At 37.3% G+C, this 26,075-nt stretch overlaps 1 protein-coding gene across 1 annotated transcript in view; it reads right to left on the bottom strand.

Annotated features, from left to right (window-relative positions):
• Positions 1–26,075, bottom strand: part of LOC150095293 (uncharacterized) — a 590,931-nt gene that overhangs the window by 437,734 nt on the left and 127,122 nt on the right. Inside the window, exon 12 of the mRNA XM_090410639.1 lies at positions 21,969–22,097. Within this exon, the coding sequence (XP_090266765.1) occupies positions 21,969–22,097 (129 nt within the window). The remainder of the gene's footprint in view (positions 1–21,968; positions 22,098–26,075) is intronic.

The raw sequence follows: 26,075 nt of genomic DNA on the forward strand, positions 1-26,075 counted from the left end.
CATCTCTGCTATTAGATTTCAAGATGGCAACATCACAGAAGATCCAACTAAAATCACTTCTGAAATCCTACAATACTACAAGAATGCATATAGCTCTACAGAAACATCCCTTCATGCCATTCACGAAATACTGAAAGAAACAAAAAGAATCTCTGCAACAGATCAGAATCACTTAGAAAACCCAATCTCTCTAGAGGAACTGAAAACTGCACATGCACATCCTTGCCAAAGAATAAATCTCCCAGCCATGATGGTCTCACAACAGAGTTTTTCCAAGTCTTCTGGAATCAACTCAGACCACTTCTCCTTAAAACACTGCAAGATGCCTACCTCAATGGGCTCCCAGAATTCATCATGACCTCAGTAGCACAACTGATACCAAAGAAAGGAGACCACACAGATATCCGAAACTGGCATCCAATATCACTAATCAAGACAGATTGCAAAATCATCTCCAAAGTTATTGCTAACTGACTAAAGCCAACACTGCCTGAAGTTATTGGCCGACATCAAACTTATTCTGTTCCTGGGAAAACAATATATGATAACCTCTATTTAATAAGAGATCTCGTCCACATTGCACACAACCAAAATAAAGACCTAGCACTCATCAGCCTTGATCAGGAGAAGGCTTTTGACAGGGTAGAGCACGAGTACCTTTATGAAGTCCTAAAGGCATTCGCTATGGTCCTCTCATCATTCGAACAGTGCAATTGTTATACAGAGATGCAGTCTTCTGTTTAAAAATTAACAACAGGCTCACCTGCACTTTGCCATACTCCAAAGGGATCAAGCAAGGATGTCCTCTCTCTGGACAGTTACACACACTGGCCATAGAATCCTTCTTAAAAAGAGTATATAACACAATCATCTCCAAATGAACCAGCATAATAGAACCACATCAAAAAATAACCCTATCAGCATATGCCGATGACGTTACAGTAATAATCCATAATGACAAAGAAATGACAGTAACCAATGAAGCACACAGACTATATGCACAAGCCTCAGGAGCCAAATTAAACTCTGCAAAAACCTCTGGTTTGTGGTCAGGCAGATGGAAGGCTAGAACTGATTCTCCGATTGAATGTACTTGGTCAAATGAAGGACAAATATATTTAGGTGTACACCTTGGAAACACCAAAATATATAAAGCACTGAACTGGATACAGCTACATAACCGATTTAAACAAGTGCTAGGAAAATGTAACAGCATTCATTCAATGTCTTCACTTAGAGGAAGAATCCTAATAATCAACCAGATGGCTGCGAGTGTGCTATGGCATACCCTCAAAGTACTAGCACCCTCCTGAAGACTTTCTCCATCATATTAAAAAGGCAATGAAACGTTTCCTATGGAACAATACTAACTGGACAACATACTCTGAACTCTGTGAGCAATTCAATAAGGGAGGTCAAGGCCTGATTTCCCTTGACAACAAGATGACATCCTTCAGGATAATCCTTCTGCTAAAGACACTTCAGTCCAATCATGCTTATATAACCACTTTTGATAACATCATGAAATTATCCTAAACTACCTAATTTTTACAAAGATGCTCTACAGAAAAATACAGAACTTCATCACACGCTGATAAGATCAACAGAGTCAGCTGTACCAACAGAACCACTGTTTTCAAACAGAAACATAACAATAATAAATTTAGTTTAATCCTTTATCCAAGTGTGAGAAAACAAAGTTTGCACCTGAAAGTATCTTCAGGACTGGGGTAAGGACTGGGGTAAGGTGGTACAACACCGGGCATCTTGTTGCAAAGGTGAAGCAAGCTAACATCACTCCTATCTCAGTATCTCCCATAATGCAAAACACATCTCCTTGCAACGAGACCTTTATTGAGGTCTCTTCAGTGGGAGCCAGGCCCAAGTGGAGATACCAGGCAGAAGAATTAGCAAGGTCATCTCTACCTATAGGAGTTGCCAAAGAGTGTGCCATCTTTTTATTAAATTACTCTGAATTTAGAGAAAGATGTTGAAAGTTTATTTTCCACTTGGAAATAAATTAAACTAAATAATAAATTTAGTTTAATCCTTTATCTGAAACATAACAAGTCCCACAACTGGCCAGCCCTTCCTTTTCCCTAGATGGAACTGGGCAGGGATAAGCATCATGGGGGACCTTCAAACACTAAACTGGAAAACACTAACATGCCTACCATTAAAAAACTACAATATCTAAAAGCAATATCAACTGATGCAAGTTGCTATTATAAAAACCTTCCCAGATATTGCTACGCCTCAGGTAATCCATATTTCTTCTAGAAACTGCAGGGAGCCTACCTTTCATCTTGCATCATCTGAAGCCTCACTTCTAATTCTTCCCTCCAACTACAAGAAAATATACCACTCCCTCATATCAGTGTCTCCAACTGCACCTTCGTATATTCATCCTTAACCCTCTCATTTACTATGCAGCACATGCCACCCAGTTTTTGGTGGGATCTTCCATATAAGAGGTGTGTCAAACCAGATTCTGACATACAGTGGAGGCTATGGCATAACATCTTGCCAACTCCTACTAAGCTCCACAAATTTCAGCTAAGACAATCGGATCAGTGTCTATTCTGTGAAGTTTCAGGCATCTTGGAACACACATATTTAACCTGTCCTGCAAACAAAGGGATGATCACCTACACCCTGAATACAGCCTCTAGCACCTGTAACTATGCACACAGCCAAGAAGACTACTGGAATTTAGTCCATACAGAAGAGAACAAACACAGAATACGCAATTTCCTCTTTATCTGCGCCAAGGCCGTCATTTACAGTTTCTACCTTAAGCACCTATCCATCAATGAATCGGAACAAACAGTCATGTGTAGCCTACGTCGGAAACTACAGAGCAGGCTTTCACTGGAATTTGATTATCACAAAGAAACAGGAACTGTCGCGAACTTCATAGAGGAGTAGAATCCAACTGGATTGCAGACAACAATACATTTCAGTTGAAAAATAACTAAACGTGATACTGAACTGTAATATTGACTCTTACTGAAAAGGCACATCCTGTCTACCACTAATGTACTTTTTTCCCTCATTTCTATTGTATATCTAAAAAGAAAATCCTTTTTTTTCTCTGTAATATACACTCTTATAATATGTAAATAGTCCTTTTTGTTATCTATCTTCCAATGTATATTTTATCAAGTGTTAATAAAAAAAATAGAGAGAGAGAGAGAGATTTTTTTAAATTTTTTTTTATTGTAAACATAACAATCTTATGTACAGGATTAACCAGTTCATGGTTCTCTGCAGTCAGGTAGAGAGGTTACATGCTCATACTCTTGTTGAGGTATGTTACATCGAAATATCAGTTATAAGATGAATTACTTTTTTTTTTTTAATTACAGCCATTAACAGTTATTTTGACGATACTCTATAAGAACAAAATCTGACATGTATGTGTAAGAACATAACAGTTACTATAGGACAATATTATCTATTTATATGAGGTTGACAGCTGATTAATGTTCGCACTGTTAAGCACGAAAAGTCTTTCTTCCCCCTTTCCTTAGGGGGGGGGAATAATGTCACTTCTATGCTGGAAAGTGGACTATGATGCAGTCACCCTGCTCAGCCAGGAGTTGATTCCATGGATTCAACTCTTGGCTGAGCAGGAGTTGATCTACTGGGTGTAAGTTTGTCTTGGTGGAAAAGATCTAAGGTGATGTTTTACCTGTGGTGGTGATGCTCATGTAGGATCCGACTTCTCACCTTTTGTTTGAAGGCTGCAAGGAGTTGGTCAGCTGCCACTCTCTGTGAAGTTGCTGTGCTATCTGGTCTTGTGTGTCTGAGGTAGAAGTTGTATATTACCGCTTTCGCAGTGATGAAGAAGTAATTGCAGAATGAATGATTATTTGACTCCACATGGATAAGATTGAAGTACTTCTCTTCTGTATGAAGACTACCACAGGTGAGAGCTGCCGTTTCCTGAGACAAACGGATTAATTGGGTGTTGACTGGATATTCCAAGTAGATATGCCGGACTGTTCCTGATCGGTAGCAGAACAGGCAGTTATCTGAGACATCTCAGTTAAATTTTCGTAATATAGTTATTGGAGTGGGTAGTATGTTGTGCCACATTCTCCACTGAATATCTGCGTCAGGTTTGATAGCTTTTGTGCAATATAGTAGGTCCCATTGAAACGGTATTTGATGAGATGATGCAGGATTTTCCAGTAAAGTGCTTTGGTTCTACTGTTGTTATAGAGCTGTAGATTTTGTTGGTGTTGCTGGGTGTAAGTTTTTCCCATGAATTATTAGTTTTTATCAGAAAGATAGGCACTGGATCTCCAGAGTTAGGAGGGCTAAGCCCCTCTTCTGTTATGCTATCGGGCATAGCTACTTGAAAAGCGGCCTCTACAGTGTGTATCTACTCAGACTGATTCCCATATTCCCAGGTTTTTGAGTGATTTTGGAAAGCGCCAGGTGAGGCTCGGAGAAAGAATGTCACCCAAGATCCTCATGCCTCGCCAGCTCCATGGAGGAAAGAAAATCTCTTTCTGAGTGATCAGGTTTCTTACCATCGTGTTGTGGAAGATGGGTTCCAAGAGGATTTCAGAAAAGGATGCTGTCTTCACTGTGTGCTGGAGGTTTAGCTTCTTCCATCTTCGAAGGACATCTTTGTAGAAGTTTGTTAGATTTACTGGAACATGAGCTGTTATCATTCTTAAGGTTGTGGAGAGAGAGAGAGAGAGACCTCTAGTGGCAGAAGTGAAAATATATTCAGTGGTGCATTTGTGTGATATTTCCTGTTGTAGGGTATTAAGGAGAAATCGAGCTCGAAACATTGTTATCCTGTTGTCAATGGAGGTTAAGTTTTGTCCTCCATCTTTGAGAGACGTACATAGTTTGGAGTAGGAAAGCCAGTTTGTTTTGTTCCAATTGAATCGATAGATGGTTGACTTTATTTGTTTGATGAATTGCAGTGGTGCCGTGAGAATCTTAGCGTATACCAAAGGACACTGGTGGCTATTTGGTTAATGATTATTGTTCTCCCTCTTGTGGAGGCAGAGGCTCATATTGCTGCCCACTTTCCTAGCACTTGCTTGAAACATTTGTTTAGTGTTTCCCAGTTCTTATCCACATAAGAGGGCGTGTTTCCTAGGTAAATCCCCAGGTATTTGTTTCCCTCTGCAGACCGGTTACCAGACATTTGGGAGTCAGTTCGGTTTGTCCATTTGCCACACCACAGTTCTGTGGTTTTATGTGCGTTTAGTGTGGCTCCTGAGGCTGCCTGGTATTGTTGGTATGCTGTTTGTATATTATGGAAGTCCTCTTCTTTGCAGGCTATAATTGTAACATCATCAGCATATGCTGTCAGGGTAGATAGATAGATAGATATATAGTAGATAGATAGATAGATATATAAAGCACATAAGGAAGAAGAATTAGATAAAAATTTAAATAAAGAAAATACAGAAACTGCAGTTCTTTCAGAAACAGAAAAGAAACTGAAAGGAACACAAAATCAACTAATTATCACATCATATATAGTGGAGTAGACAAACAAATACCGAAGAAGGAAAAGAGGAAGAAAATGATGACTTCGTAAAAGTCATCATTTTCTTATGCATCATTTGCTAAATAATAATATAGAAAAATATGGAGAACCAACAGTAAACAAAAATTGAAAATTACTCATTGATTATATATATATAATATATAATCATTTAAAAATAATGAATACATTCTACAAACATAAAATACACATAAATATACATGGTGTGTAAGAGGACAAAAATCAATAAGAGACTACTTCATAGCAAATGAGAAAGCAGCAAACCTCTTCCTAGATGTTAAAGTCACGAGAGGGCTAAAAAATGGATACAGATCATTATTTGGTGTAGGCAAAATTAAGGTTTCCACCAAATTGGTTACAAAAGATACAAAAAGAAAAAAATAAAATAATAATAATAAACAAACTAGAGAAACAAACTCTAATTATCAACTATGACTACTAAACAATATAAGTATAAGAAATTTATACCAAGAGGGGATTAACAGCTATTTAGATAAAATACATGAAAATGAAGACATCGAGAAAGAATGGAATAATACAAAAAAAATTATTACATCAGCAGTATATGAAATTCTAGGAACATAAAAAATATCATAAAAATAAAAAAATTAAATATATGGAACAATGAAATAAAAACAATAATTGAAAATAAAAAGCTGGCCTTCAAAAGATGGTTAAGTAGCAAAAAACAAAAAGATGAAATTAACAACTGATGGAGTGTATGCCCCGAAAGAAGGAAAAGAAGAAGAAGAAAATGATGACTTTTACAAATAGTTACAAGGAATATAAAAATAAGACGAGCAATAGCCAAAAGCGAAACCAGAAAGAGACACAGAGAAAACTGAAAAAAATTTGTATCATAACCTAGAAAATGATATATACCAAATAAGACCCAATGTGTATAAAATACTAGAGCACATGAATGCAGATATAAAAAAAACTGCAAATATAAATTGTGAAATAAATTTCAATTATTGTATTCTTGTATTCAAGAATACAAGAATTTTTGGATTATTTCATAACTCTTTGGAAAGATAATATTAACATAAAAAAATTTTTAAAATTACACCAAAAATTAGAAAATGCTTTTAATGATATAACAATGAAAGAATTAAAGATCAGCCTACGTAAAATAAAATTAAAAAAATATTAAAAAAATGGTAAATCAGCAGGAGAAGATGGGATATATTCCAAACTATAAAATTGCTGGAAAAAAATTTCATCAGAGATTATTAAAATTTTTAATAAAATAGATATAAATGGACAAATACGAATAGAATGGAATACAAGTATAGTAATACCTATATTTAAAAAGAGGGATAAAACAAAACCTGCTAATTATAATTTATTTTATTATATATATTTTGTAACTGATTATAAAATTATCATATAAAATTGGCATATAAACCAAGAAGAAGAGAATATAGGAACAGTAGAAGAGAAGGAATGAGAGAGAGTTATGGGAATGATAGAAGAGGAGAGAATAGGAACAGTAGAAGTAAGGGAATGAGAGAGAGAGTTATGAGAATGATAGAAGAGGAGAGAATAGAAACACGTAGAAGAAAGGGGATGAGAGAGAGGTTTGGGAATGCTAGAATAGGAGCAGTAGAAGAGAGGGAATAAGAGAGAGGTATGGGAATGTTAGAAGAGGAGAGAATAGAAACAGTAGAAGAGAGGGAGTGAGAGAGAGAGTGTTATGGGAATGATAGAAGAGGAGAGAATGGAAACGGTAGGAGAGAGGGAATTAGAAGAATGCGAGGGAGCACTGGAACCAGGGATGATAGGAAAGCAGGTAAGTAGGGGAACACAGAGAGTAAGAGTTAGAGGAGAGAGAGAGAGAGAATGAGGGATGTTTGTGAGCAATCGAGGAACAGGGTGGTAAGAGGTGTAATGTATGGGGGACTCAATGATCCATGGTGGTCAAGATAGGATGCGTGAGAAGTGTTTGCCTAGAGGAACGATAGAAAGTATGGCTAGGGCAATTTAGAGGGGGTGAAAGGGTGGATGAGATGATTGTAATAGTAGGAACAAATGACTTGAGAGGTAATGTAAATTGGGCAGTGAGGGATATTAGATTCTTGTTTGTGGTTCTATGAAAGAAGACGCAGAGAAGAAAGATAGTGTGTGTTGCCTAGGTATGATAGTGATGAGCTGAGCAGAAGAGCAGTAATATTGAATAACATAATAGCTAGAATGTGTAAAAAGGGAGGATTAGAATATGTGGATGCTTAGTCTCTCGCTTACAATTCCTTTCTGAGGACAGAAAGGAATTGTATGCGAGAGACCACCTGCATTTGAATGAGGAACGACATAAACATCTGGAGAGATTGTTGTTCTGAACGAGTCTGTGTGTCAATGCAGGGAAACTAGAATTCCCAGGGTGGATGGTAGCAGGGTTGGCCTCAAGTGGGGATGGGAGCTTGGGGGAACGGTGGAAGACATCAGGTAATACTGAGTCCAGTGGGGTTGAGAGGGGATAATAATAGGTATAGAAGCAGTGACATTTTTATGCTCTATACTAATGCCAAGAGTATCTGAAATAAAGGATATGAATTGGTGGCGCTGATAGCATCAGTCTGGCCAAAGATTTTTGGGATCACTGAGACATGGTTGACTGAAGAGGATATAATAACAAGAATAGAAGTAGCATGGTATAGCATTTTTCGGCAGGATAGGAAGGGAAAATGCAGTTGTGGAGTACTGCTTATGATAAGTGATGACATGTGCTCTAAGAGCAGAGAGCATTTGGAAGGCAGTGACAGTAATGGTTTTGAAAGCATACGGTGTGAGGTAGAGGTGGGCAAGAGAGGATATTTAGTGGGATGTTGCTACAAACCAAGGAGCACAGAAGGTGTGGACCAGGAGATGTTTGGATAGTTGAGCTTGGTATGTGCAAGAAGAATGATTGTTATGGGAGATTTCAACTACAGCAGTATAAATTGGGGAGAGGAAGATGCATGTAGCAATAAGGGAATGGAATTTCTAGAATTCTTGAGGGACAAATATCTTAGGCAACATGTAATAGAGGGAACAAGAGGTTCAAGAATTTTGGATTTGGTCATAGCATCAAAAGAATTGATAATAACTGAGATGACATCTCTCCCACCGGTTGGAGAGAGTGACCATGTGGTTTTGACTTGGAAGATGAATAGACATGCACGTGTATCAAAGAGACCGGGAACATACGTGGAATTATAAGGCAGGTGATTATAATAGTCTTAGACATCAACTTGGGGAAGTTTCATGGAGGGAGGAATTGGAAGGCCGGGATATCATTAGTGGTTGGGAAATTGTGAAGGAATATTTGTTAGCAGCAATGGTAAGCTGTATTCCACGAGTGAAGAAGAGGATACAATTTGGAGTAAAGTGGAAGACAAACAATATTAAACAGGAACTACATGCGAAAAAGAGGCTATGGAAGAGATATAAGGAGACAGGTGAAGAGAAGATGCATGAAGAATATAAGACACAGGCCAGAAGAATGACTAGTATGGTAAGGAAGACGAAACTAGAATATGAGAGGAGATTGGCCCGAAGATCCAGAGAAAATCCTAGGGAATTTTTTAGATATGCAGCCAGTAGGAGGAGAAATGACTGTGGAAGAATGATATTATGGGATAAAAATGGGAATAGGGTGACTGATGCAGAGGACATAGTGAAATTGTTCAATGAACACTTTATTGGGGTATTTCATGGTAGAGGAGTCGGTTTTAATGCTAGAGGGATAGGGCAGGTTCGAGGTTTAGAGGTGCAAAAGGAGAGCGTGTTCCAAATACTGAGTACTCTGGATGTCAGTAAAGCTGTGGGACCGGATGGTATTTCACCACGAGTTTTGAGAGAATGTGCTAGGGAACTGACAGCTCCTTTGACCTGGCTTTTCAATGAAAGTCTGGCTATGGGAAAGGTGCCCAGGGAATGGAAGGAAGGTAAGATAATGCCATTGCATAAGGGTCGAAGCAGACTGGAAGTGTCTAATTATAGGCCAATTTGTGTGTCATCAGTAGTTGTTAAGATCTTGGAGAAATTAGCGAGAACTATATACAACATTGGGCAGATGAGGGTAATGTTATCTGTGAGAGCCAACATGGATTTGTGAAGGGGCACTCTTGTTTTAGTAATATGCTAGACTTTTATAATAAAGTTACAAGAGCAGTAGATGAGGGAAAGGCATATGCTGCCATTTTCTTGGATTTAGCAAAGGCATTTGACAGGGTGCAACATGATAAACTAATATTTAAGTTGCGGCACATGGGTTTGGATGTGAGGTTGGTCAACTGGATTCAGGATTGGCTGTCCGATAGGTATCAGAGAGAGTTGTGTATGGTAGGGCAGTTTCAAGGAAGCAGAGGCTTACAAGTAGGTCCCACAGGGCTCAGTACTGGGACCTATATTATTATTATTATTATTATTATTATTATTGTTCCGGGAAACTCCAAGGAGTCGACAGACTCATCGAGGGAGGCCCTAACATCATGTCAAGAACAACTATTCAACATTCACACAGTATCTATCATACCTTGCCTTGAACTCATTCACGGTCGTAGCACCCACAAGAGACTCTGGAAGCTTATTCCACTCATTTATCACTCTCCAAGTAAAGAACCTAGCTCTAACACCCTTGTCAACCACGCTCTTGGCCAGCTTCCATGCATGGCCCCTAGTCCTCCCACCACCAGTCATATTTTCAAAAATATCTTCTGGATCAATCTTATAAAAACCCTTCAGTAATTTGAATGTCTCAATCATATCACCCCTCCTTCGCCTATCGTCCAATTTCTGCAACCCACAAATCTTCAACCTATTCTCATAAGGTTCATTCCACAGACCTGCTATCATCTTGGTCACTCGTCTCAGGACCCTCTCCACTTCCTCCCCACCACGAAAAAACCGTGGTGCCCATAGCTGAGCACAGAAGTCCAGATGGGGTCTTATCAAGGCTCGATACAGAGGAACAACAACTTGTTCGTCTCTGCATGTTAAAGTATTTTTCAGAAGCCAAGTGATTTGGTGAGCTGTTTTAGTTACTTTTACAATGTGCCCCCTAAACTTCAATTGCCTATCCAACAACACTCCCAAATCCCTGGCCTCATCAATCTCCTGGAGTATGGTTCCACCAATGCGATATACTGCTGCTATTCTTTTCACCCCAAAGTGCATAACCTTACACTTTGCCACATTAAATTGACATCCATTTTTCCTAGCCCAGTCCTCCAAACTATCCAAATCATCCTGTAAAATTTGGACATCCTGTGCACTCACAATTGCTCTACCCAACTTTGCATCATCAGCAAACAAGTGAACACTTCCTCTCAGATCCTTTCCAATATCATTGATGAACAAATTGAAAAGCAGTGGTCCAAGAACAGAGCCCTGTGGCACTCCACTAGTCACAAGACGTCTTTTAGACTCCACTCCTGAATAAACCACTCTTTGATATCTCTCCTTCAACCACCCTCTTATCCATCTCACCAACCCTATATCTATACCCATCTGCTCCAGTTTACTGATTAGGGTTCCATGTGGTATCCTATCAAAGGCCTTGGCAAGGTCCAGTAGTATCACTGTAAACCCATTACCCCTATCCAGTTCAGCCGTCACTGTGTTATAAAACGTGAGCAAGTTACTGAGGCATGATCTACCCTTCACAAAACCATGTTGTCCCCCATACAGTATCCCACTTTCATCTATCCAATCCTGTATTCTTTTCTTGACTAATTTCTCTAAGACCTTGACAATGATGCCTGATATGCTAATCGGTCAGTAATTTACAACAGCAGTCTTGGAACCACCTTTATGCAGTGGAACTATTTTCCCCTCTTTCCACCCGCTCGGGACTAACCCAGACCCGAGACTCAAATTAAACAAAATGGTCAAGGGTACTGACAATTCTTTAGCTGCTTCTTGTACAACACGAGCTGGTATACCATCCAATCCCACAGATGTATTGACATTGAGGTTATGCAATAGACTACTCACCTCCACTTCATTAACCACAATTCCCGTATAATCTACTGGTTTATTCGTTTCTGCAATGTCAGCACCTGGATGATATACTTTTGCAAAGTGCTCACTCAGTAACTCAACTATCTCAACTGATTCGGTTACCTCCCTACCATCGGCATTCTTTAAAATCAATCTGCCATGTACATTTTTCCTTTTACTTGCTACATATCTAAAAAACTGTTTAGGATTCTCTTTAGCCTGCATGGCCAATGTTTTTTCGTAATCCTTTTTTGCTTTTCTTACCACACTCGTCACCCTTCTGGCCTGCGCTTTATACCGTTCATGTGCGTGCCGGTCACCCTTCTCCTTAAATTCTCTCCATAGTTGTTTCTTTTATTGCAACTCAAGCTTAATGGTGTTATTCATCCATTTAACCCCTACTTGATTTATTATTCGGACTCTAGGTATACAGTCAGCCACTGCTTCATGCAAGCACTTCTTAACTACCTCCCGTGCACTATCAACTTCTAGTCCTTGCAGTTGTACATGCCATGGCACTGAACCAATCACACTCCTAAGCTTGTCATACTTTCCAGCCCGATAATTCCACATGTACCCAGTCTTAATTGAAAATTCTACACCTTTAGCCACCTCCCAAGTTAAGACCCTATGATCACTCTCACCGACTGGTGGCAATGTGGTCATATTTGTTACAGCCAAATCCTCAGATGTAATTACTAGGTCAAGCACTCTCTGACCCCCAGTATTTTCCATTACATGCTGTCACAGAAAGTTATCCCTTAATAACCGCATAAAATCCAATTCTTTCCTCCCGTGTGTCCTCTCCTCTCCTCACTCCAATCAATGCGACCATAGTTGAAATCTCCCATAATAATCACCCTCCTTCCACCCATTTCTTCTATTTGCTTGTGCGTGCTGCTATAGACCAGGTGATGGAAAAGATGGTGGTGACAGTATGTTTAGTTCTGCTAGCCACAATCTCACACCAAATGGCCTCAAATGTGCTCTTTTCTCTATCCTGCAATTCAACTTCTATTCTCCTTGGCTGGAGCTCATCAGCTATCATCAACAATACTCCTCCCCCCATTTTATTCTCTCTGTCATTCCTGAACACACTATACCCATCACATTCAATCCCACTAGTTATATCATCTACAGTCAGCCATGTTTCACTAATACCTATAACCTGTGGTCTGGAAGTGCCAACCATGGCCAAAAACTCTTCCTTCTTGTTCCTAATACTCCTAGTATTAGTGTACATGAATTTAAGACCGCCATTAGCCCCAACCCTACCTTGATGCCTTATATTAACTATCCCACTCAGATTTGTTGTCCTTATTTGCTCTGGCATATTATATTCATTCTTACATTCAACTGCCTCCATAAGGACCGTATCTCTACTCCCCCCCATTAACAAATCTACTTTCCCTGAATTTGCACATCCACTACATTCAGCAACACTTTCTCAAGTCTTCTTACACCGTAACCATTCAAATGCAAGCCATCCATCTTATATAGATCCTTTCGCCCATCAAACTCACTCCACACATCCACAAATTCCACACCACGCGTCATACATAACCCACGCATAAAGTCATTCGCAATTATAGCCCTCCTTTTAAACATTTCACTGTCATACCGTGGCAAAAGACTAATCATTCTAACTCTCTCACTCTTTTCTTTTGCTACCTCAAACAATTCATTCAGGTCTTCTATCATTTCCATTTAATCTCCTTTCAAATCATTCATACCTGCCACAACAATCATTTCTTTCACCCTTTCCTTTTGCTCTCAAATAGACTCAGTTACGTCCTTTATGGTCGCACCAGGTTGGTACGATTTTGTCAAATCCTCTACTAACACACCTCGTACTAACGAGTCTCCATACAGCACTCTATCATTCATTTTGTTCATGTTCACATTCATACGTCTATTTTTCCTGTCATACCTTTTATTATTGGTTGGTTCATTCAGTCTACTTTTGTTCATGCACTCTAGCTGCTGTTTTGCTCTTTCTATGGCGCTATTCAACAACGCGATCTCACTCAATGCATCTATCTCATCTTTTTTGTTCTCTGAGAAACCATTTATACTATCATTCACACTTTCTACATTCACACTCTCACAATTTTCATGTACAACCTTGCCGTTTCTTGTCATATCCCTATTTCCTTCATTCTGAAGGTTGACAAAAATATCACACTAACGATCCATAATACACTTCAATTCCTCATTCTCCCTACATTTTCCACACACATTCAATCCTTTATTATCATCTAACCACACTCCGACCGCACTCCGCAAAGCGTACATTTCACAGCTAGTACACTGACTCATTTCTTTTATGCTACCGTTCTTTGATAACGATGGCGAAACTTCATTACTGGCCGCCATTTTCCTTCGCACAGGTGCCATACTTATTTCAACGTGTTTTGTCAAATTATACGTTATAACACACCAAAAATAGACGCACTAAAATACGCAAGGCAAACAAAACAAAACTACACAATATTAAGAAATTTGTATCGATAACTGAAAATGATACTTATCTTATCTGGAGCTTGCACGAACACTACACATTACAAATTCATCTAGCGGCGACTTCCCGACATAGTTTATGTTATAAAACACTTTAGTACACTAACCACGCTAATAAAGCTCCAATAATATACCAAAATTACACACTTAAGTCCATTAAATTGAATCCAAAACATCAATAAATCAACAAAAAACACAAATCTCTCAGGAGCTCTCCGATAGCACGTCCGTTCACCAGCTAGCCTCGACACCAAAATCATATTGTTTAACTTTTATATCAATGACATTGTCAGTGGATTGCAAGGGGATATTCAGTATTCAGTTGTTTCCGGATGATGTGAAGCGTGGAAGGGTTATCAGTAATAGTGCAGATGTGGCAGCCCTGAAGGAGGATTTGAATAAACTAGCCAGATGGGCAAATGAATGGGGATGGCAGTTTAATGCAGCAAAATGTAAGATCTTGAGGTTTGGGAAACATCGATGGGACACTGCATACTCTATGGGAGGAGTCATACTGGAGGAAGTAGGGGAGACAAGAGATCTGGGGTTGATGATTGATAGAAACCTGAAATTTAGGGGACATATTGCAAAGGTGTGAAGGTAACCCAGAGGATTGCTGCAATAATGAGAAAGATGCTGACCTGCAGAGATAAAAACTTTATCATTCCATTGTACAAGATCCTGATTAGACCACACTTAAGACTATTGTTCTCAGATTTCGTTCCCAGGATTTGAAGGAAATAAATTAACTGTGGAAAGGGTACAGAGGCAGATAACAAAGATGGTTTCAGGAATGTACAATGTCAGTTACAAGGATTGACTGAGGGAATGTTGACTGCAGAGTTTGGTGGATAGAAGGAGGAGAGGTGATATGATCGAGACTTTTAAACTGTTGAGAGGCAGTTACAGGGTAGACATTGGGGAGTTCTTTCACTTGATGAAACGGCAGGAAGGAGCCATGACAAAGAGCCATAACTGGAAGTTATGAAAGGAAGCTGTGAGCAAGAGGGTGAGGAGTGGTTTCTTTGCATGGAGGGTGGTTGAACTGTGGAATGCATTACCTGAGAGAGTGGTTAGAGCAAGAATGGTCAATGAGTTCAAGGAGTGCTATGATAAACTTTGTGTTTCCTAAAAACAACCTCCCACAATGAGTCTTTTGACTCCATATAAGCCTGGATAATAATAGTAATAATAATAATAATAATAATAATAATAATAATAACAATTTAGAAACGCTTACTATATTTATTGACTTTGAAAAGCATTTGATAAAGTTAAAAGAAGTATTTTATTTAACATATTAAAAGAAAGACAAATACCAAATAATATTCTAAAAGCTATCATAAGTATATATGAAAATCAAATACAAATAAGTTTAAATTATGAACTATCATATCCAAAAGAGAAAAACCAAGCAGTCTGATAGGTATGTCTCCTTTTAGCAACTCCTTTTAATATTTATCTAAATGAAATAAAAATTGCCATCAAGGTATTAAACTTTCTCCTACTATGAACTTAAACATTCTCCTTTTTGTCTATGACCAAATAATAATTACAAATTCTGAAGATACTTACAGAAAGGTATTTTAAATTTAAATTAGATAGCCAAAGATTATGGAATGATCATATCAACAGGTAAATGAAAAAAGATGGCCTTTAAGACAGGATTCTGTAAGTAAAATAGTAATAGATAAGAAGATTTTAGAATTCCTTTAACTACCTAAGATGTATGATTACATATGAAAATAAACAAGATATAAACCTAAAAATTGCAAATTATTTAAAAATAATAGGTGTAATTAACTCTATGTTTAAACCTAGCCTAGTTCAGAAAAAAACCAGACTAAAAGTATACAATACATTAGCCCAGTTCTATTGTATGGAAGTGAAATCTGGACGATAAAACAAAAACACAAACAAAGATTAAAAACAGCTGAAATGAAGTTTATGAGAAAAATTGCAAAGTATATTCTATTCGATCACAAAAGAAATGAAGAAATTATAAAAGAATTAAACCAGGAATGAGTAATAGAAAAATTCAAAAAATATAAACATAAATGAAGAACATGCTAAAAGAATGAAAACAGAAAGATTATCAAAAAAAAGCCTTAAATTAAAAACCATTAGGAAAAAGAAAACCATGACATCCTCTAAAGAAATGATGACTTCTAAGCCAGAACAAGCCACTTTAGGCTTACATCCTTGAAAAGCATAATGATGATGATTGATAAAATCACATACAGGTTACTCTGCATAGATCTAGTTACCTGGTTTTCAAGGAGATGAGAATATACAGAAGAAGGCCAGACAAGACGGAATGGTGGTTTTGAAAACTGGGTATGAAGACAGCGAAAAAGTGAGGGAATTACAATTACAGAACCTCATGAATACAAAGGAAAGGGGTGGCAGACAAAGTGAGGGAAAGGCAATTGCAGAGCATCGTGAAAATGAGGAGGACAAGGATATAGGTCATGTGATTGAGAAATAAATTGATAACCAATAATTGGTTAAAAGTAGAAGAGATTTTTGGAAGAACAACAGGCGGAAAAATGAGGGATGCTTAGTGTATAGCATCCCAAGAAGCTACACTAAGGATGCGAGTGTTTTTGTCTCTTTTCAAATATTTGCCTTTTAATTACCAATTCTTATGCCAAAGTTGTTATAGCAGTTAGTCGATTTAGCTAAAGACCCCTTAAGGATGGGATTGGCATTTAGGATTTAGCTAACCATATTGTATTCTGTATTGGCTTAAACCAAAAACAAAATGGTACAACATGAAGAAATTTTATACTGGATGGAACAATAATCAGTATTAAACAACATCTCTGCTGTTTTTTGGGAGGAACCAGGATGAACTGTGAAAAGTATATTGACTAACCCAATGTCAACAGAATTCAAGACAGCCAGCATCAACATAAGTATGAAGAGGAAACAAAGTGGAAGTAGTAGAAAAATTAGAGAAGTACCATATGGACATAATTGGTACTTCTAAATTGGTATTACTAAAACAAACAAGGTGAAAATATGTGAGATACTTCTAAATAACAAATATGAGATGCTATATTCAGGCAAGATATTATAGTCATCATTTAGTTCTGATAAAGATAAAATTCAAGCAACTTTCCAAGGTAAACTGCAAACTAAAATATACAAATATTATTAAAGGAAAAATGAAAGAGTGTGAAAACAAGAATCAAACTTTGGAGATTCAGTGGCAAAGTCTGAATTAAACACTGATTAATTCAGATAGAGGCAACTGGAGAATGCAGAGAAAAACAAAGAAACCAAATAGTGTCAAAATTCATGGAAGAATTGGAAAAATATGGAAGTCAAATATCAAAAAGGTGACAAAATGTTTTGGACAATATTGAAAAAACTTAAAAAAATAGGAAAGGGTACTGTTAAAAGAATTAAAGATGCTAAAGGTGTCAAAAAAGTGGATATATTCTAGATGTCTAGAGTATAATTACTCTGAAAGGCTGCAAAATATAACAGTGACCAGAGTGGAAGAAAATGTTCTTCAAGAGGAATGGAATCAGGAGTATATATATATATATATATCAATACTGAGGTATAAAAAAGACCATCTAAAATGAAATGCAATACACAGGTATAAAAATTTTACAGTAAATGCATTGCACAATTCAGGAGTAGAGCTTTCATTGCCCATCAGTAAAATGGGAACAAAATATATAAACAAAGAACTTTCACTAATGAGTATTCCAATTATGATTTATGCAAAAACATGCTTGAAATGTTAAAGTTATTGTTGAAAATAAACTAAGAGAAAAGCTGGGTTCAGGCCCTAAACAGGAATTATTAGGATCAATTCACTTAAAGACAGATAATTGATAAATCATGAGAATGTAACATGAGCTGTAAGTTTTATAGATTTGAAGAAGGGCATATAACAAAAGTGCCAAGACAAAAGCTTTTCAAAATACTACAATTAAGTAGCATTTTGAATCAGGTGCAACACAACTTTTTACTTTATGCAGATGATGTTATCCTTTTAAACAAATCCAATACAAGTCTCTAGAGATTCTTTAATTAAACTGAATAACTGCTGTTATAAATTTCATAAGAAAATAGCAATAAAAAGACAAAGCATATGAAAATATGCAGGAATATTAAGGACATTATTACCGGCCTGTTAGCTGAGTGGTTAGCGTATCTGCTCTCCAGGCAAGAGGCTGCAGGTTTGAATCCTGCATAGGCATGAATGTTTGTGATTGTCTTCTCCCAATATGGACTGGGTCACCATGGGAGTAGTATACTCAAAACCTCCTGCAATGGGAGAGGCCTTCACCCTGCAGCAGGTAAAAAAATAGGCTGTTAATTTTTTTTTTTAAACTAAGGACATTAGCTTTCATCATCTGGTGTAAAACCACTGCCCTGTTTATTGGAGGCCTGAAGTGGCTTGAAAATGTTCCATGCTTTTTCTCTAGAGTAAGGTTTTCAAGACTATGGAAAAAATAAATAAAAGATTAATAAAAATAGAATTTAAAAAATTCATAGTCCACTCACAGTACTAATGTACTGCAGGTTAAAAACTTTTCTTAAGTGGAAATTACATTTCTTTAAAAAAAATGTGCAACATTCCAGTTATTTAAGTACAATTTTCGGAGGCTACAAATGAGTTTCCAATGTATGATCCTTTCCATGGAATAATAATTCTTTACCTGCAACAAAAATTTTCTGAAATTCCTTTCAGCCAGTGGTGCACTCAGGATTTAATCTTGGAGGGGAGGGGGCGGCAAGTTGAGTATACGATTTGCGAATACACACTACGCATCGCATACAACCTATGACTGAGCATCTGCAGTGATCGCTAATTCATACGTAGTATAGAAATAGAAGACACGACACAACATAAATAAAAAAAATGAATTTTAATTAGGAAAAGATTTTTGGAAAATTTTCTAGTGTTTTTTCCTTTTCTTTGGGGGATGCCTGCACCCTTTGCCCCCCCCCCCCCCCCGGGTGCGCCATTGCTTTCAGCATTCTTTTTTTTTAAACCTTGAAATTATCTGTCTAGAACTACCAATAACTCCAATCCTTATTCCTTTCCATGCAAAACAATAGTTATTTGTCTGACTGTGTCAACTGAGAAAACATACTTTATGAACCATATCAATCTCAACATTTGTAACAATCAAATAATTTGTGTCATCCTTCAACTTCCTGAAATGTTAAATTTCATCTAAATGCTTCACCAATACTCTCCTAAATTACTCTATCATGCTGTTATTATTACGATTATTAGCATTTCCATCCATGCTTTGTATATTCGCCATCACATTTTTCTTTGTTCAAATGCTTTAATTTATCATCACACTTCTTGGATAACATGATGCTTTCTATCTTTCATTCATCCTTGCACAATCATTAGCATTTTTTGACACATACATATCAAGTGAGAGAAGTTCAAGCATCAATGGAAAATCTTCAAGCAAAACTTTTTTTTGTGCTGAATTTACATTGATTAACAGGCATTTTTTTTTACCACTATTATTATTATTTATATGGGTACTCCATGGAGTCAAGACTCATTGTAGGAAACCCACTATCCATTAACACAATACCTATCATACATCTCCTTAAACTTATTAACTGTTGGGGCTCACAACCATCTCTGGTTATTCATTCCACTCATTCACCACTCTCCAAGTGAATTTTGTGTAAATCTTATAGAATCACTTTAGTAACTTAAATTTCTATCATATTCCCTCTCCTCCACCTGTCAGCTACACTCTGCAACTCACACACCCTCAATTTATCCCCACAGAGAACAATTCACAGACCTCTCACCAGCTTGGTCACTCATCTCTGAATTCTGTCCACCACCTCCCAATCCCTAAGAAATGCAGGTGACCAAATATGTGCACAGTAGTCAACATGTGGCAAAATCACAGCCTTATAAAAAAGGATAATAACCTCCCTATTTTTTCTTGTCAATATGTTCTTCAGTATCCAAGTAATCCTCTGAGTTATTTTACCAACTCTTGCAACCTGTCCTCTGAATTTCAAATCTCTTCCGCCATTACCCCCACCCCCAAGATCCTTAGCCTCATCGATTTCCTGTAATCCAGTACCATCAATATGATAAGAAATATGTAATCTTTTCACTCTGAAGTGCATTACCTTCTTACATTTTACAACATTGAACTGATAACCATTGTCCTTTGCCCACACTGTCAATTTATTTAAATCATCCTGTAAGATATCTACATCACCTTTATTAACTATTGCCCTTCCTAGTTTTGCATTGTTGGCAAACTACTGAATATCTCAGTTTCAAATCTTCTGCCATATCATTAATGTACAAATTAAAGAGTAGTGGTCCTAGTATGTAGCCATGGAGCACTCCACTAGTCACCCTCCTTTGCCTTGATTCCACTCCACCATGCACCACCCTCTGATGTATGTCTCAGCCCTCTCCCCTAATCACTATTTCAATTCTGCTGTCACCTTATTATAAAATGTGAATAAATTACTGAAGCAAGATCTACATTTTACAAAGCCATGCTGCTCTGCTATATCATATTCCTATCTACCCATTCCTGAATTTTACTTAAAAGTAAAATTCAGAAATGGGTAACTACCACCACTCCAGAGATACTTATTGGTCTGTAATTTGCTACTTCTGTCTTGGAGCCAACTTTAAGTAACAGAACAATCTTACACTCTTTTCACTCCCTTGGAACCTTGCCAAAACTGAGACTTAGAATAAACAATTTTGTCATAGGAACTGCCAGTTCACTTGCACATTGTAGCACATGAGCTAGCATACCATTCAAGTCCATTGCTGTATTCACATTGATATTTTTCAACAATATTGAGTACCTCCAGTTCATCTACCTCAATGCTCATATCAGCCTCTGTCACTCCAGTAACTGAAAAGTCACCACCTGGATGATATACCCTTGAAGAGCAATCACTTAGTAACAACTATTTCTTCTGCTTCTATTTTTTTCCTACCATCAGCAGTGAGTAAAGTTATTCTTTCCATAATCATTCTTTCGAAGAGCCTGTGTAGCTCAGTGGATGTGGCGTTTGCACACAACGGGGCTTGGCCGCACGAAGGAAGACTTGGTTTCAAGTCTAGTCGGCGACTAGAGGAAATTTTTCTAAGACTTTTTTCGACCGGTTCCCGAGTTAGTCGATCTCTGGCACAGGCAAGTAGGTTTTTCCTCCCGGAAACTCGGGTTTTTCGTCCCGTAAGATCAAGAAAATTGACCGTAGAACCCACATTATTTCAGACATTAAATACATTGGGTTAGGGACCATGAGATGGCAGCACATTTGAGCTGTCTCTCTTCACTGTGTACCACTTAATTGGTGATAGCCTTGGGCCATCTATCTCTGACTGGTACCAGTGGAGATTGAACTGCCCACTCAGTCTCCAAAAGTTAGATGGGGCTAAATGGCCTCGTCTACTCCCCGTATACGGGAATAAAAAGGCGTTAGCTGATTTTTTTTTAATCATTCTTTCTCTTATTTGCTACATGACAAAAAATCTCTTTTGGATTTACTTTGGCTTGGTTAATTAATTTTCTCTCAAAAGTTGATCTTAGCCTTCCTCCATACCAGTCACCCTTCTTGCTTATGCTTTATATTGCTCATGGGCATGCTGATCACCTTGTTGTTTATATTTCTTCAACTTATGCTTTCTTTTTTTGCAGCTCCTACTTTATATTGCTAGTCACTCAATATAATCCAATAATAGTACCCTATATAAATAAACAACTTAAACTAACAACTTAGCACAAAATACTACAAAAACCATTCTATATCCAATTAAAAAAATTGAGCCCTATAAGCATCAAGTAAATAAACAATATAACATTAAAATATTATTAACAAATTAGTTATAGATGTATTATATTTATAAAAAATATAAAAAAACATCCTAATCTGAACTTACATCAGTGGTTAAAGGTACACCACATGCAAAAAATATTATGCAAACACAAAGAGATAACTGCCATTTCTTTTTTTGAAAATAGGGAAATGAATCTCTGATTGTAGTCAACAGAGTCTCAATTAGGGCCATCTGAAAGATATAAAAGTAAAGAGCAATATGTATGCACTTGTACAATGTTAAATTATAGTAAGTGCAGGCAACTAAAAATATCAGAAATGGCATTATACAGAACATTTATATCCTTAACCTTAATCTAGCATTCCAAAAAACTTTTATCAGATTCATTTTGTATTTTCATTTTCTGCATTGATGCCATCTGTTCACTCCCCTAATCTTTCTCAGAACACTCATATCTGTGATCTCTAGTCTTTGATCAAGTGTTTTATTTCTAACTCAGCTCTCCAACCCATAAGTTAAAATTCATTGAACACTGTTTTGTATATAGCTGGTCTAGTGTTTTGACTCATTTTTCTCTTCTTCCATATAAATTTATTCAGTTGAGTTCCTACCAAATCAGTTTTGCTAATTCTGCTGTATATTTCCATATTTAATTTATTATCTTCACAAAAAATTGTGCTTAAACAAATAAAATGCTTTAGTTATTCTATAGCTTCTCCATTCAAAATGCAGTTGATGCTTTCAATACTCCTGCCTATTTTCACAGTCTGCCTTTTTATTGCTGATTTTCATACCAAATTTATTACAGCAGTTATTTAATTTAGTTAAAGAATCCTGCAGACTTGAACTAGATTTATTTAGTTGGAAGTTTTTCCACTTGGTTATGCTATAAATTAAAGATACCAAGAAAATACTTCAGTTTGCACCTGAAGAATTTTCAGGACTGGGGTATATATAGAAGCTGATGACTTCACATCACTTGCCTTAGTATCCCATAATGCAAAGCACATATCCTTACGGGTATGTATAATTCAATGCATTATGGGAAGGGTCATTACCCAGACCAGTTTTGACCTTCATTGAGGTCTCATCAGTGGGATACTACAGCAAGTGATGTGAAGTCCTCAGCTTCTATATATGAGTTGCCCCAGTCCTGAAAATACTTCAGGCGCAAACTGGATATATATATATATATATATATATATAGGAATTTGGCGAGTTTCAAAATGCTACAATTCTCTGATGTAAATGGGAATTATATATTGCAATACAGTCTATATTTGAATTATAAGTCAGTAGTTAGAATTAATGGAGGCATAGGAAAATGGCTAGGTGTAAAATCAGGAATGAGACAAGGGTGGACATTATCTCCAATGTTATTAATCATCTATATGGATCACATTATGAAGGAAAGTAGTGAACGCTAATCTCCGCTCATTGCTTTATGCACATGATATTATGCTCCAAGTAAATCCATAAATTAAAGATACCATGAAATTATATACTTGGTTTAATCCTTGATCCAAGCGTAAGCAAAAAACCAAGTATAGGATTTTGTGGTATCTTTAATTTATAGATTTATTTGGAGCATATATCATGTGCATAAAGCAAAGAGCTGAGATTAACGTCACTACTTTCCTTCATAATGTGCTCCATATAGATGATTAATACCAGTGGAGATAATGTCCACCCTTGTTTCATACCTGATTTAACACCTAAACATCTTCCTATACCTCCTTTAATTCTAACTGCTGACTTACAACTCAAATATAGACTACATTGCAATATAATTCCTTTATACCAGAAAACTGGCAATTTAGGAGGGTGGCGCAAGTGTCATTAGTGAACGTGGCGGTCGCGTTGAGTTGTGCTGGAAAATGTGTTTTTAAATTAAAGTATAGTGCCTTTTTATCTCACAATGTGCTGCAGTTGTACTTTGGTTGGATGCAAGTGTCCTTCAGTGATGTTATTGTTTGGAATTCTGTTGTATATATTGTGTTTTCGCTGCTGTTTGTTTCACGACTTCAGCAACTAAAGATGGTATCCAACAAGAAACGTACATCAGCAGCTCGCAGAACTTCTCTATGAAAGTCTGGCTTTGCGTTGGATTTTTCGAAGTGGATGCATTGCAGAAACTGTTATATGTATTCGCCAAGGAATGTGAAGGATCTGTGGACTGTTTGGCTAAATGAGAAAAATGAAAACGTCGACATATGTGAGAAGTGTAGGATAGGCTGGTGCGATTAGGCATGGAAGCAGACGTCGGGACGTAGCAGATGAACTTCGGCAGGAGTTTGGGAAAATGAAAAGTGACCTTCTTTTGCAAGAGGAATTGGAAGTGCTCAGTAAGGGGGTTCTGGAAATTAAAACAAGTTAAATGGGTTGAACAGAGAAATTAGGACTATGGAGATTACTCTAGCTGAAGTAACTAGAACAGGATTAAGTATGAAAGAGTCTCTGGTGATTGATGAAGAAATAAATAGCATGGGAGTGATTGGGAGTCAACAGAATGAAAGCACAAGAGGTCTAGAAGAAATGAGTTGTCGTGACAGTGAGGGAGTAAGTAAAAGAGCATTGAGTAATGAAACTGGGAGAGTCATGCTGAATAGTGTAGAAAATGAGGCCATGAGTGACTCTTATTTGGGCTTGAATGAAGTTATGAGTGGTAAAATATATGGTGATTCTATGATTAAGGGTATGGAGAGTGGTATGCCTGAGGAGTGCTTAGCTGGTGGAACAACAGAGAAAGTGGTTTTAGCAATAAAGAGAGGGCATGATGAAGAAAAGATGATAGTTATGGTGGAGACAAATGAATGGTAGTATAAATCGGGTAGCAAAAGATTTAAGAACATTGTTAGATATCGTGAAGAAGTATCAATGGGAGGATAGTGTATGTTTTGACAATTATGAGTTAAACAGACGAGCGATGATAATGAATGATTTGTTGATTGCAAGAATGTGCAAAAAAAGAGGTATGGAATTTGTTGATGTCTGGAGTGTGTTTGAAGGAGGCAAAAGACAGCTGTATGCAAGAGATGGGTTGCATCTGAACATGGAAGGTCATAAGCTTTTGAAGAAGTTACTGTTTTCTGAACAAGTTGAAGTAATTGGGCAGAGATACTAAAATTGAAAAGGTTGAGTGTAAGAGGGAGAAACTTATGCAGTGAATGTATAATTGTTGATCCTTATTTGCAGAATAAATTGCAGAATGGAGGGGATAAAAATCAGCATGAGACTACTGAAATTAGTGACATGTATATCAGTTCTAGAGCTGGTACAAGAACTAAAGGGAATCTACAATTTTTGTATACTAATACAAGAAGCATTTGAAATAAGAGGGGAGAATTTTGGGCATTAGACAGTGCAATCTCACCAAAAGTTGTAGGCATTAGTGAAACTTGGCTGTCAGCAGAAGATGTGGTTACTGGAATTGAATGTGACAGGTACAGTATTTTCAGGGAGGAGAGAAGATAGAATGGGAGGGGGTACTGTTGATGATAGCTGATGAGTTGCAGCCAAAGAAAGTAGTATATCAAGATGATAGACATTTGAATGATAGTACATTTGAGGTAATTTGGTGTGAAATAGTGACCATCGCAACCAAATATACCGTTGGTTGCTGCTACATGCCGGGGGGGGGGGTATAGGGGATGATATTGAATTCATGCATCAGCAAATTAGTCCAATGAGTACAGGGTTAGTGATTATTATGGGGGATTTTAATTATGGTGATATCAATTGGAAGGAGGAAATATCACGTGGCAAAAAGGAAATGGAATTCATGCATCTTCTACGAGATAATTACTTGAAACAGCACATAACCGAATGGACATGTGGTGTGAGAGTGGTGGACCTGGTCATTGGTTCAGAGGATATATGCATTAAGTAAGGTGTCCTCATTACCTCCAATTGATGAGAGCGATCATGTGATATTGACTTGGGAGGTTGCAAAATTGGTGGATTTCTCTCTTAAGAAGGGGTATATACAGAACTACAGGTCAGGCAGCTATAACAAGCTTTGGAGTGAGCTTACAGCAATCCCATGTTAGAACATATTGCAGGGGAAAGATGTTAGCAGCGCATGGGATAAAATCAGCGGATATCTGAGGAAGGCAATATCAGATTGTGTCTCCATGGTCAGGAAGACAAACAAGGTAGGCGTTAGATGGATAAATAGTAGTATCAAGCTTGATCTGAAAAAAAAAAAAA

This window comes from Typopeltis vanoorti, chromosome 20, assembly GCF_054136105.1.
Source record: "Typopeltis vanoorti isolate ZY-2024b chromosome 20, IOZ_Tvanoo_1.0, whole genome shotgun sequence".
Lineage (NCBI taxonomy): Eukaryota > Metazoa > Arthropoda > Arachnida > Uropygi > Thelyphonidae > Typopeltis > Typopeltis vanoorti.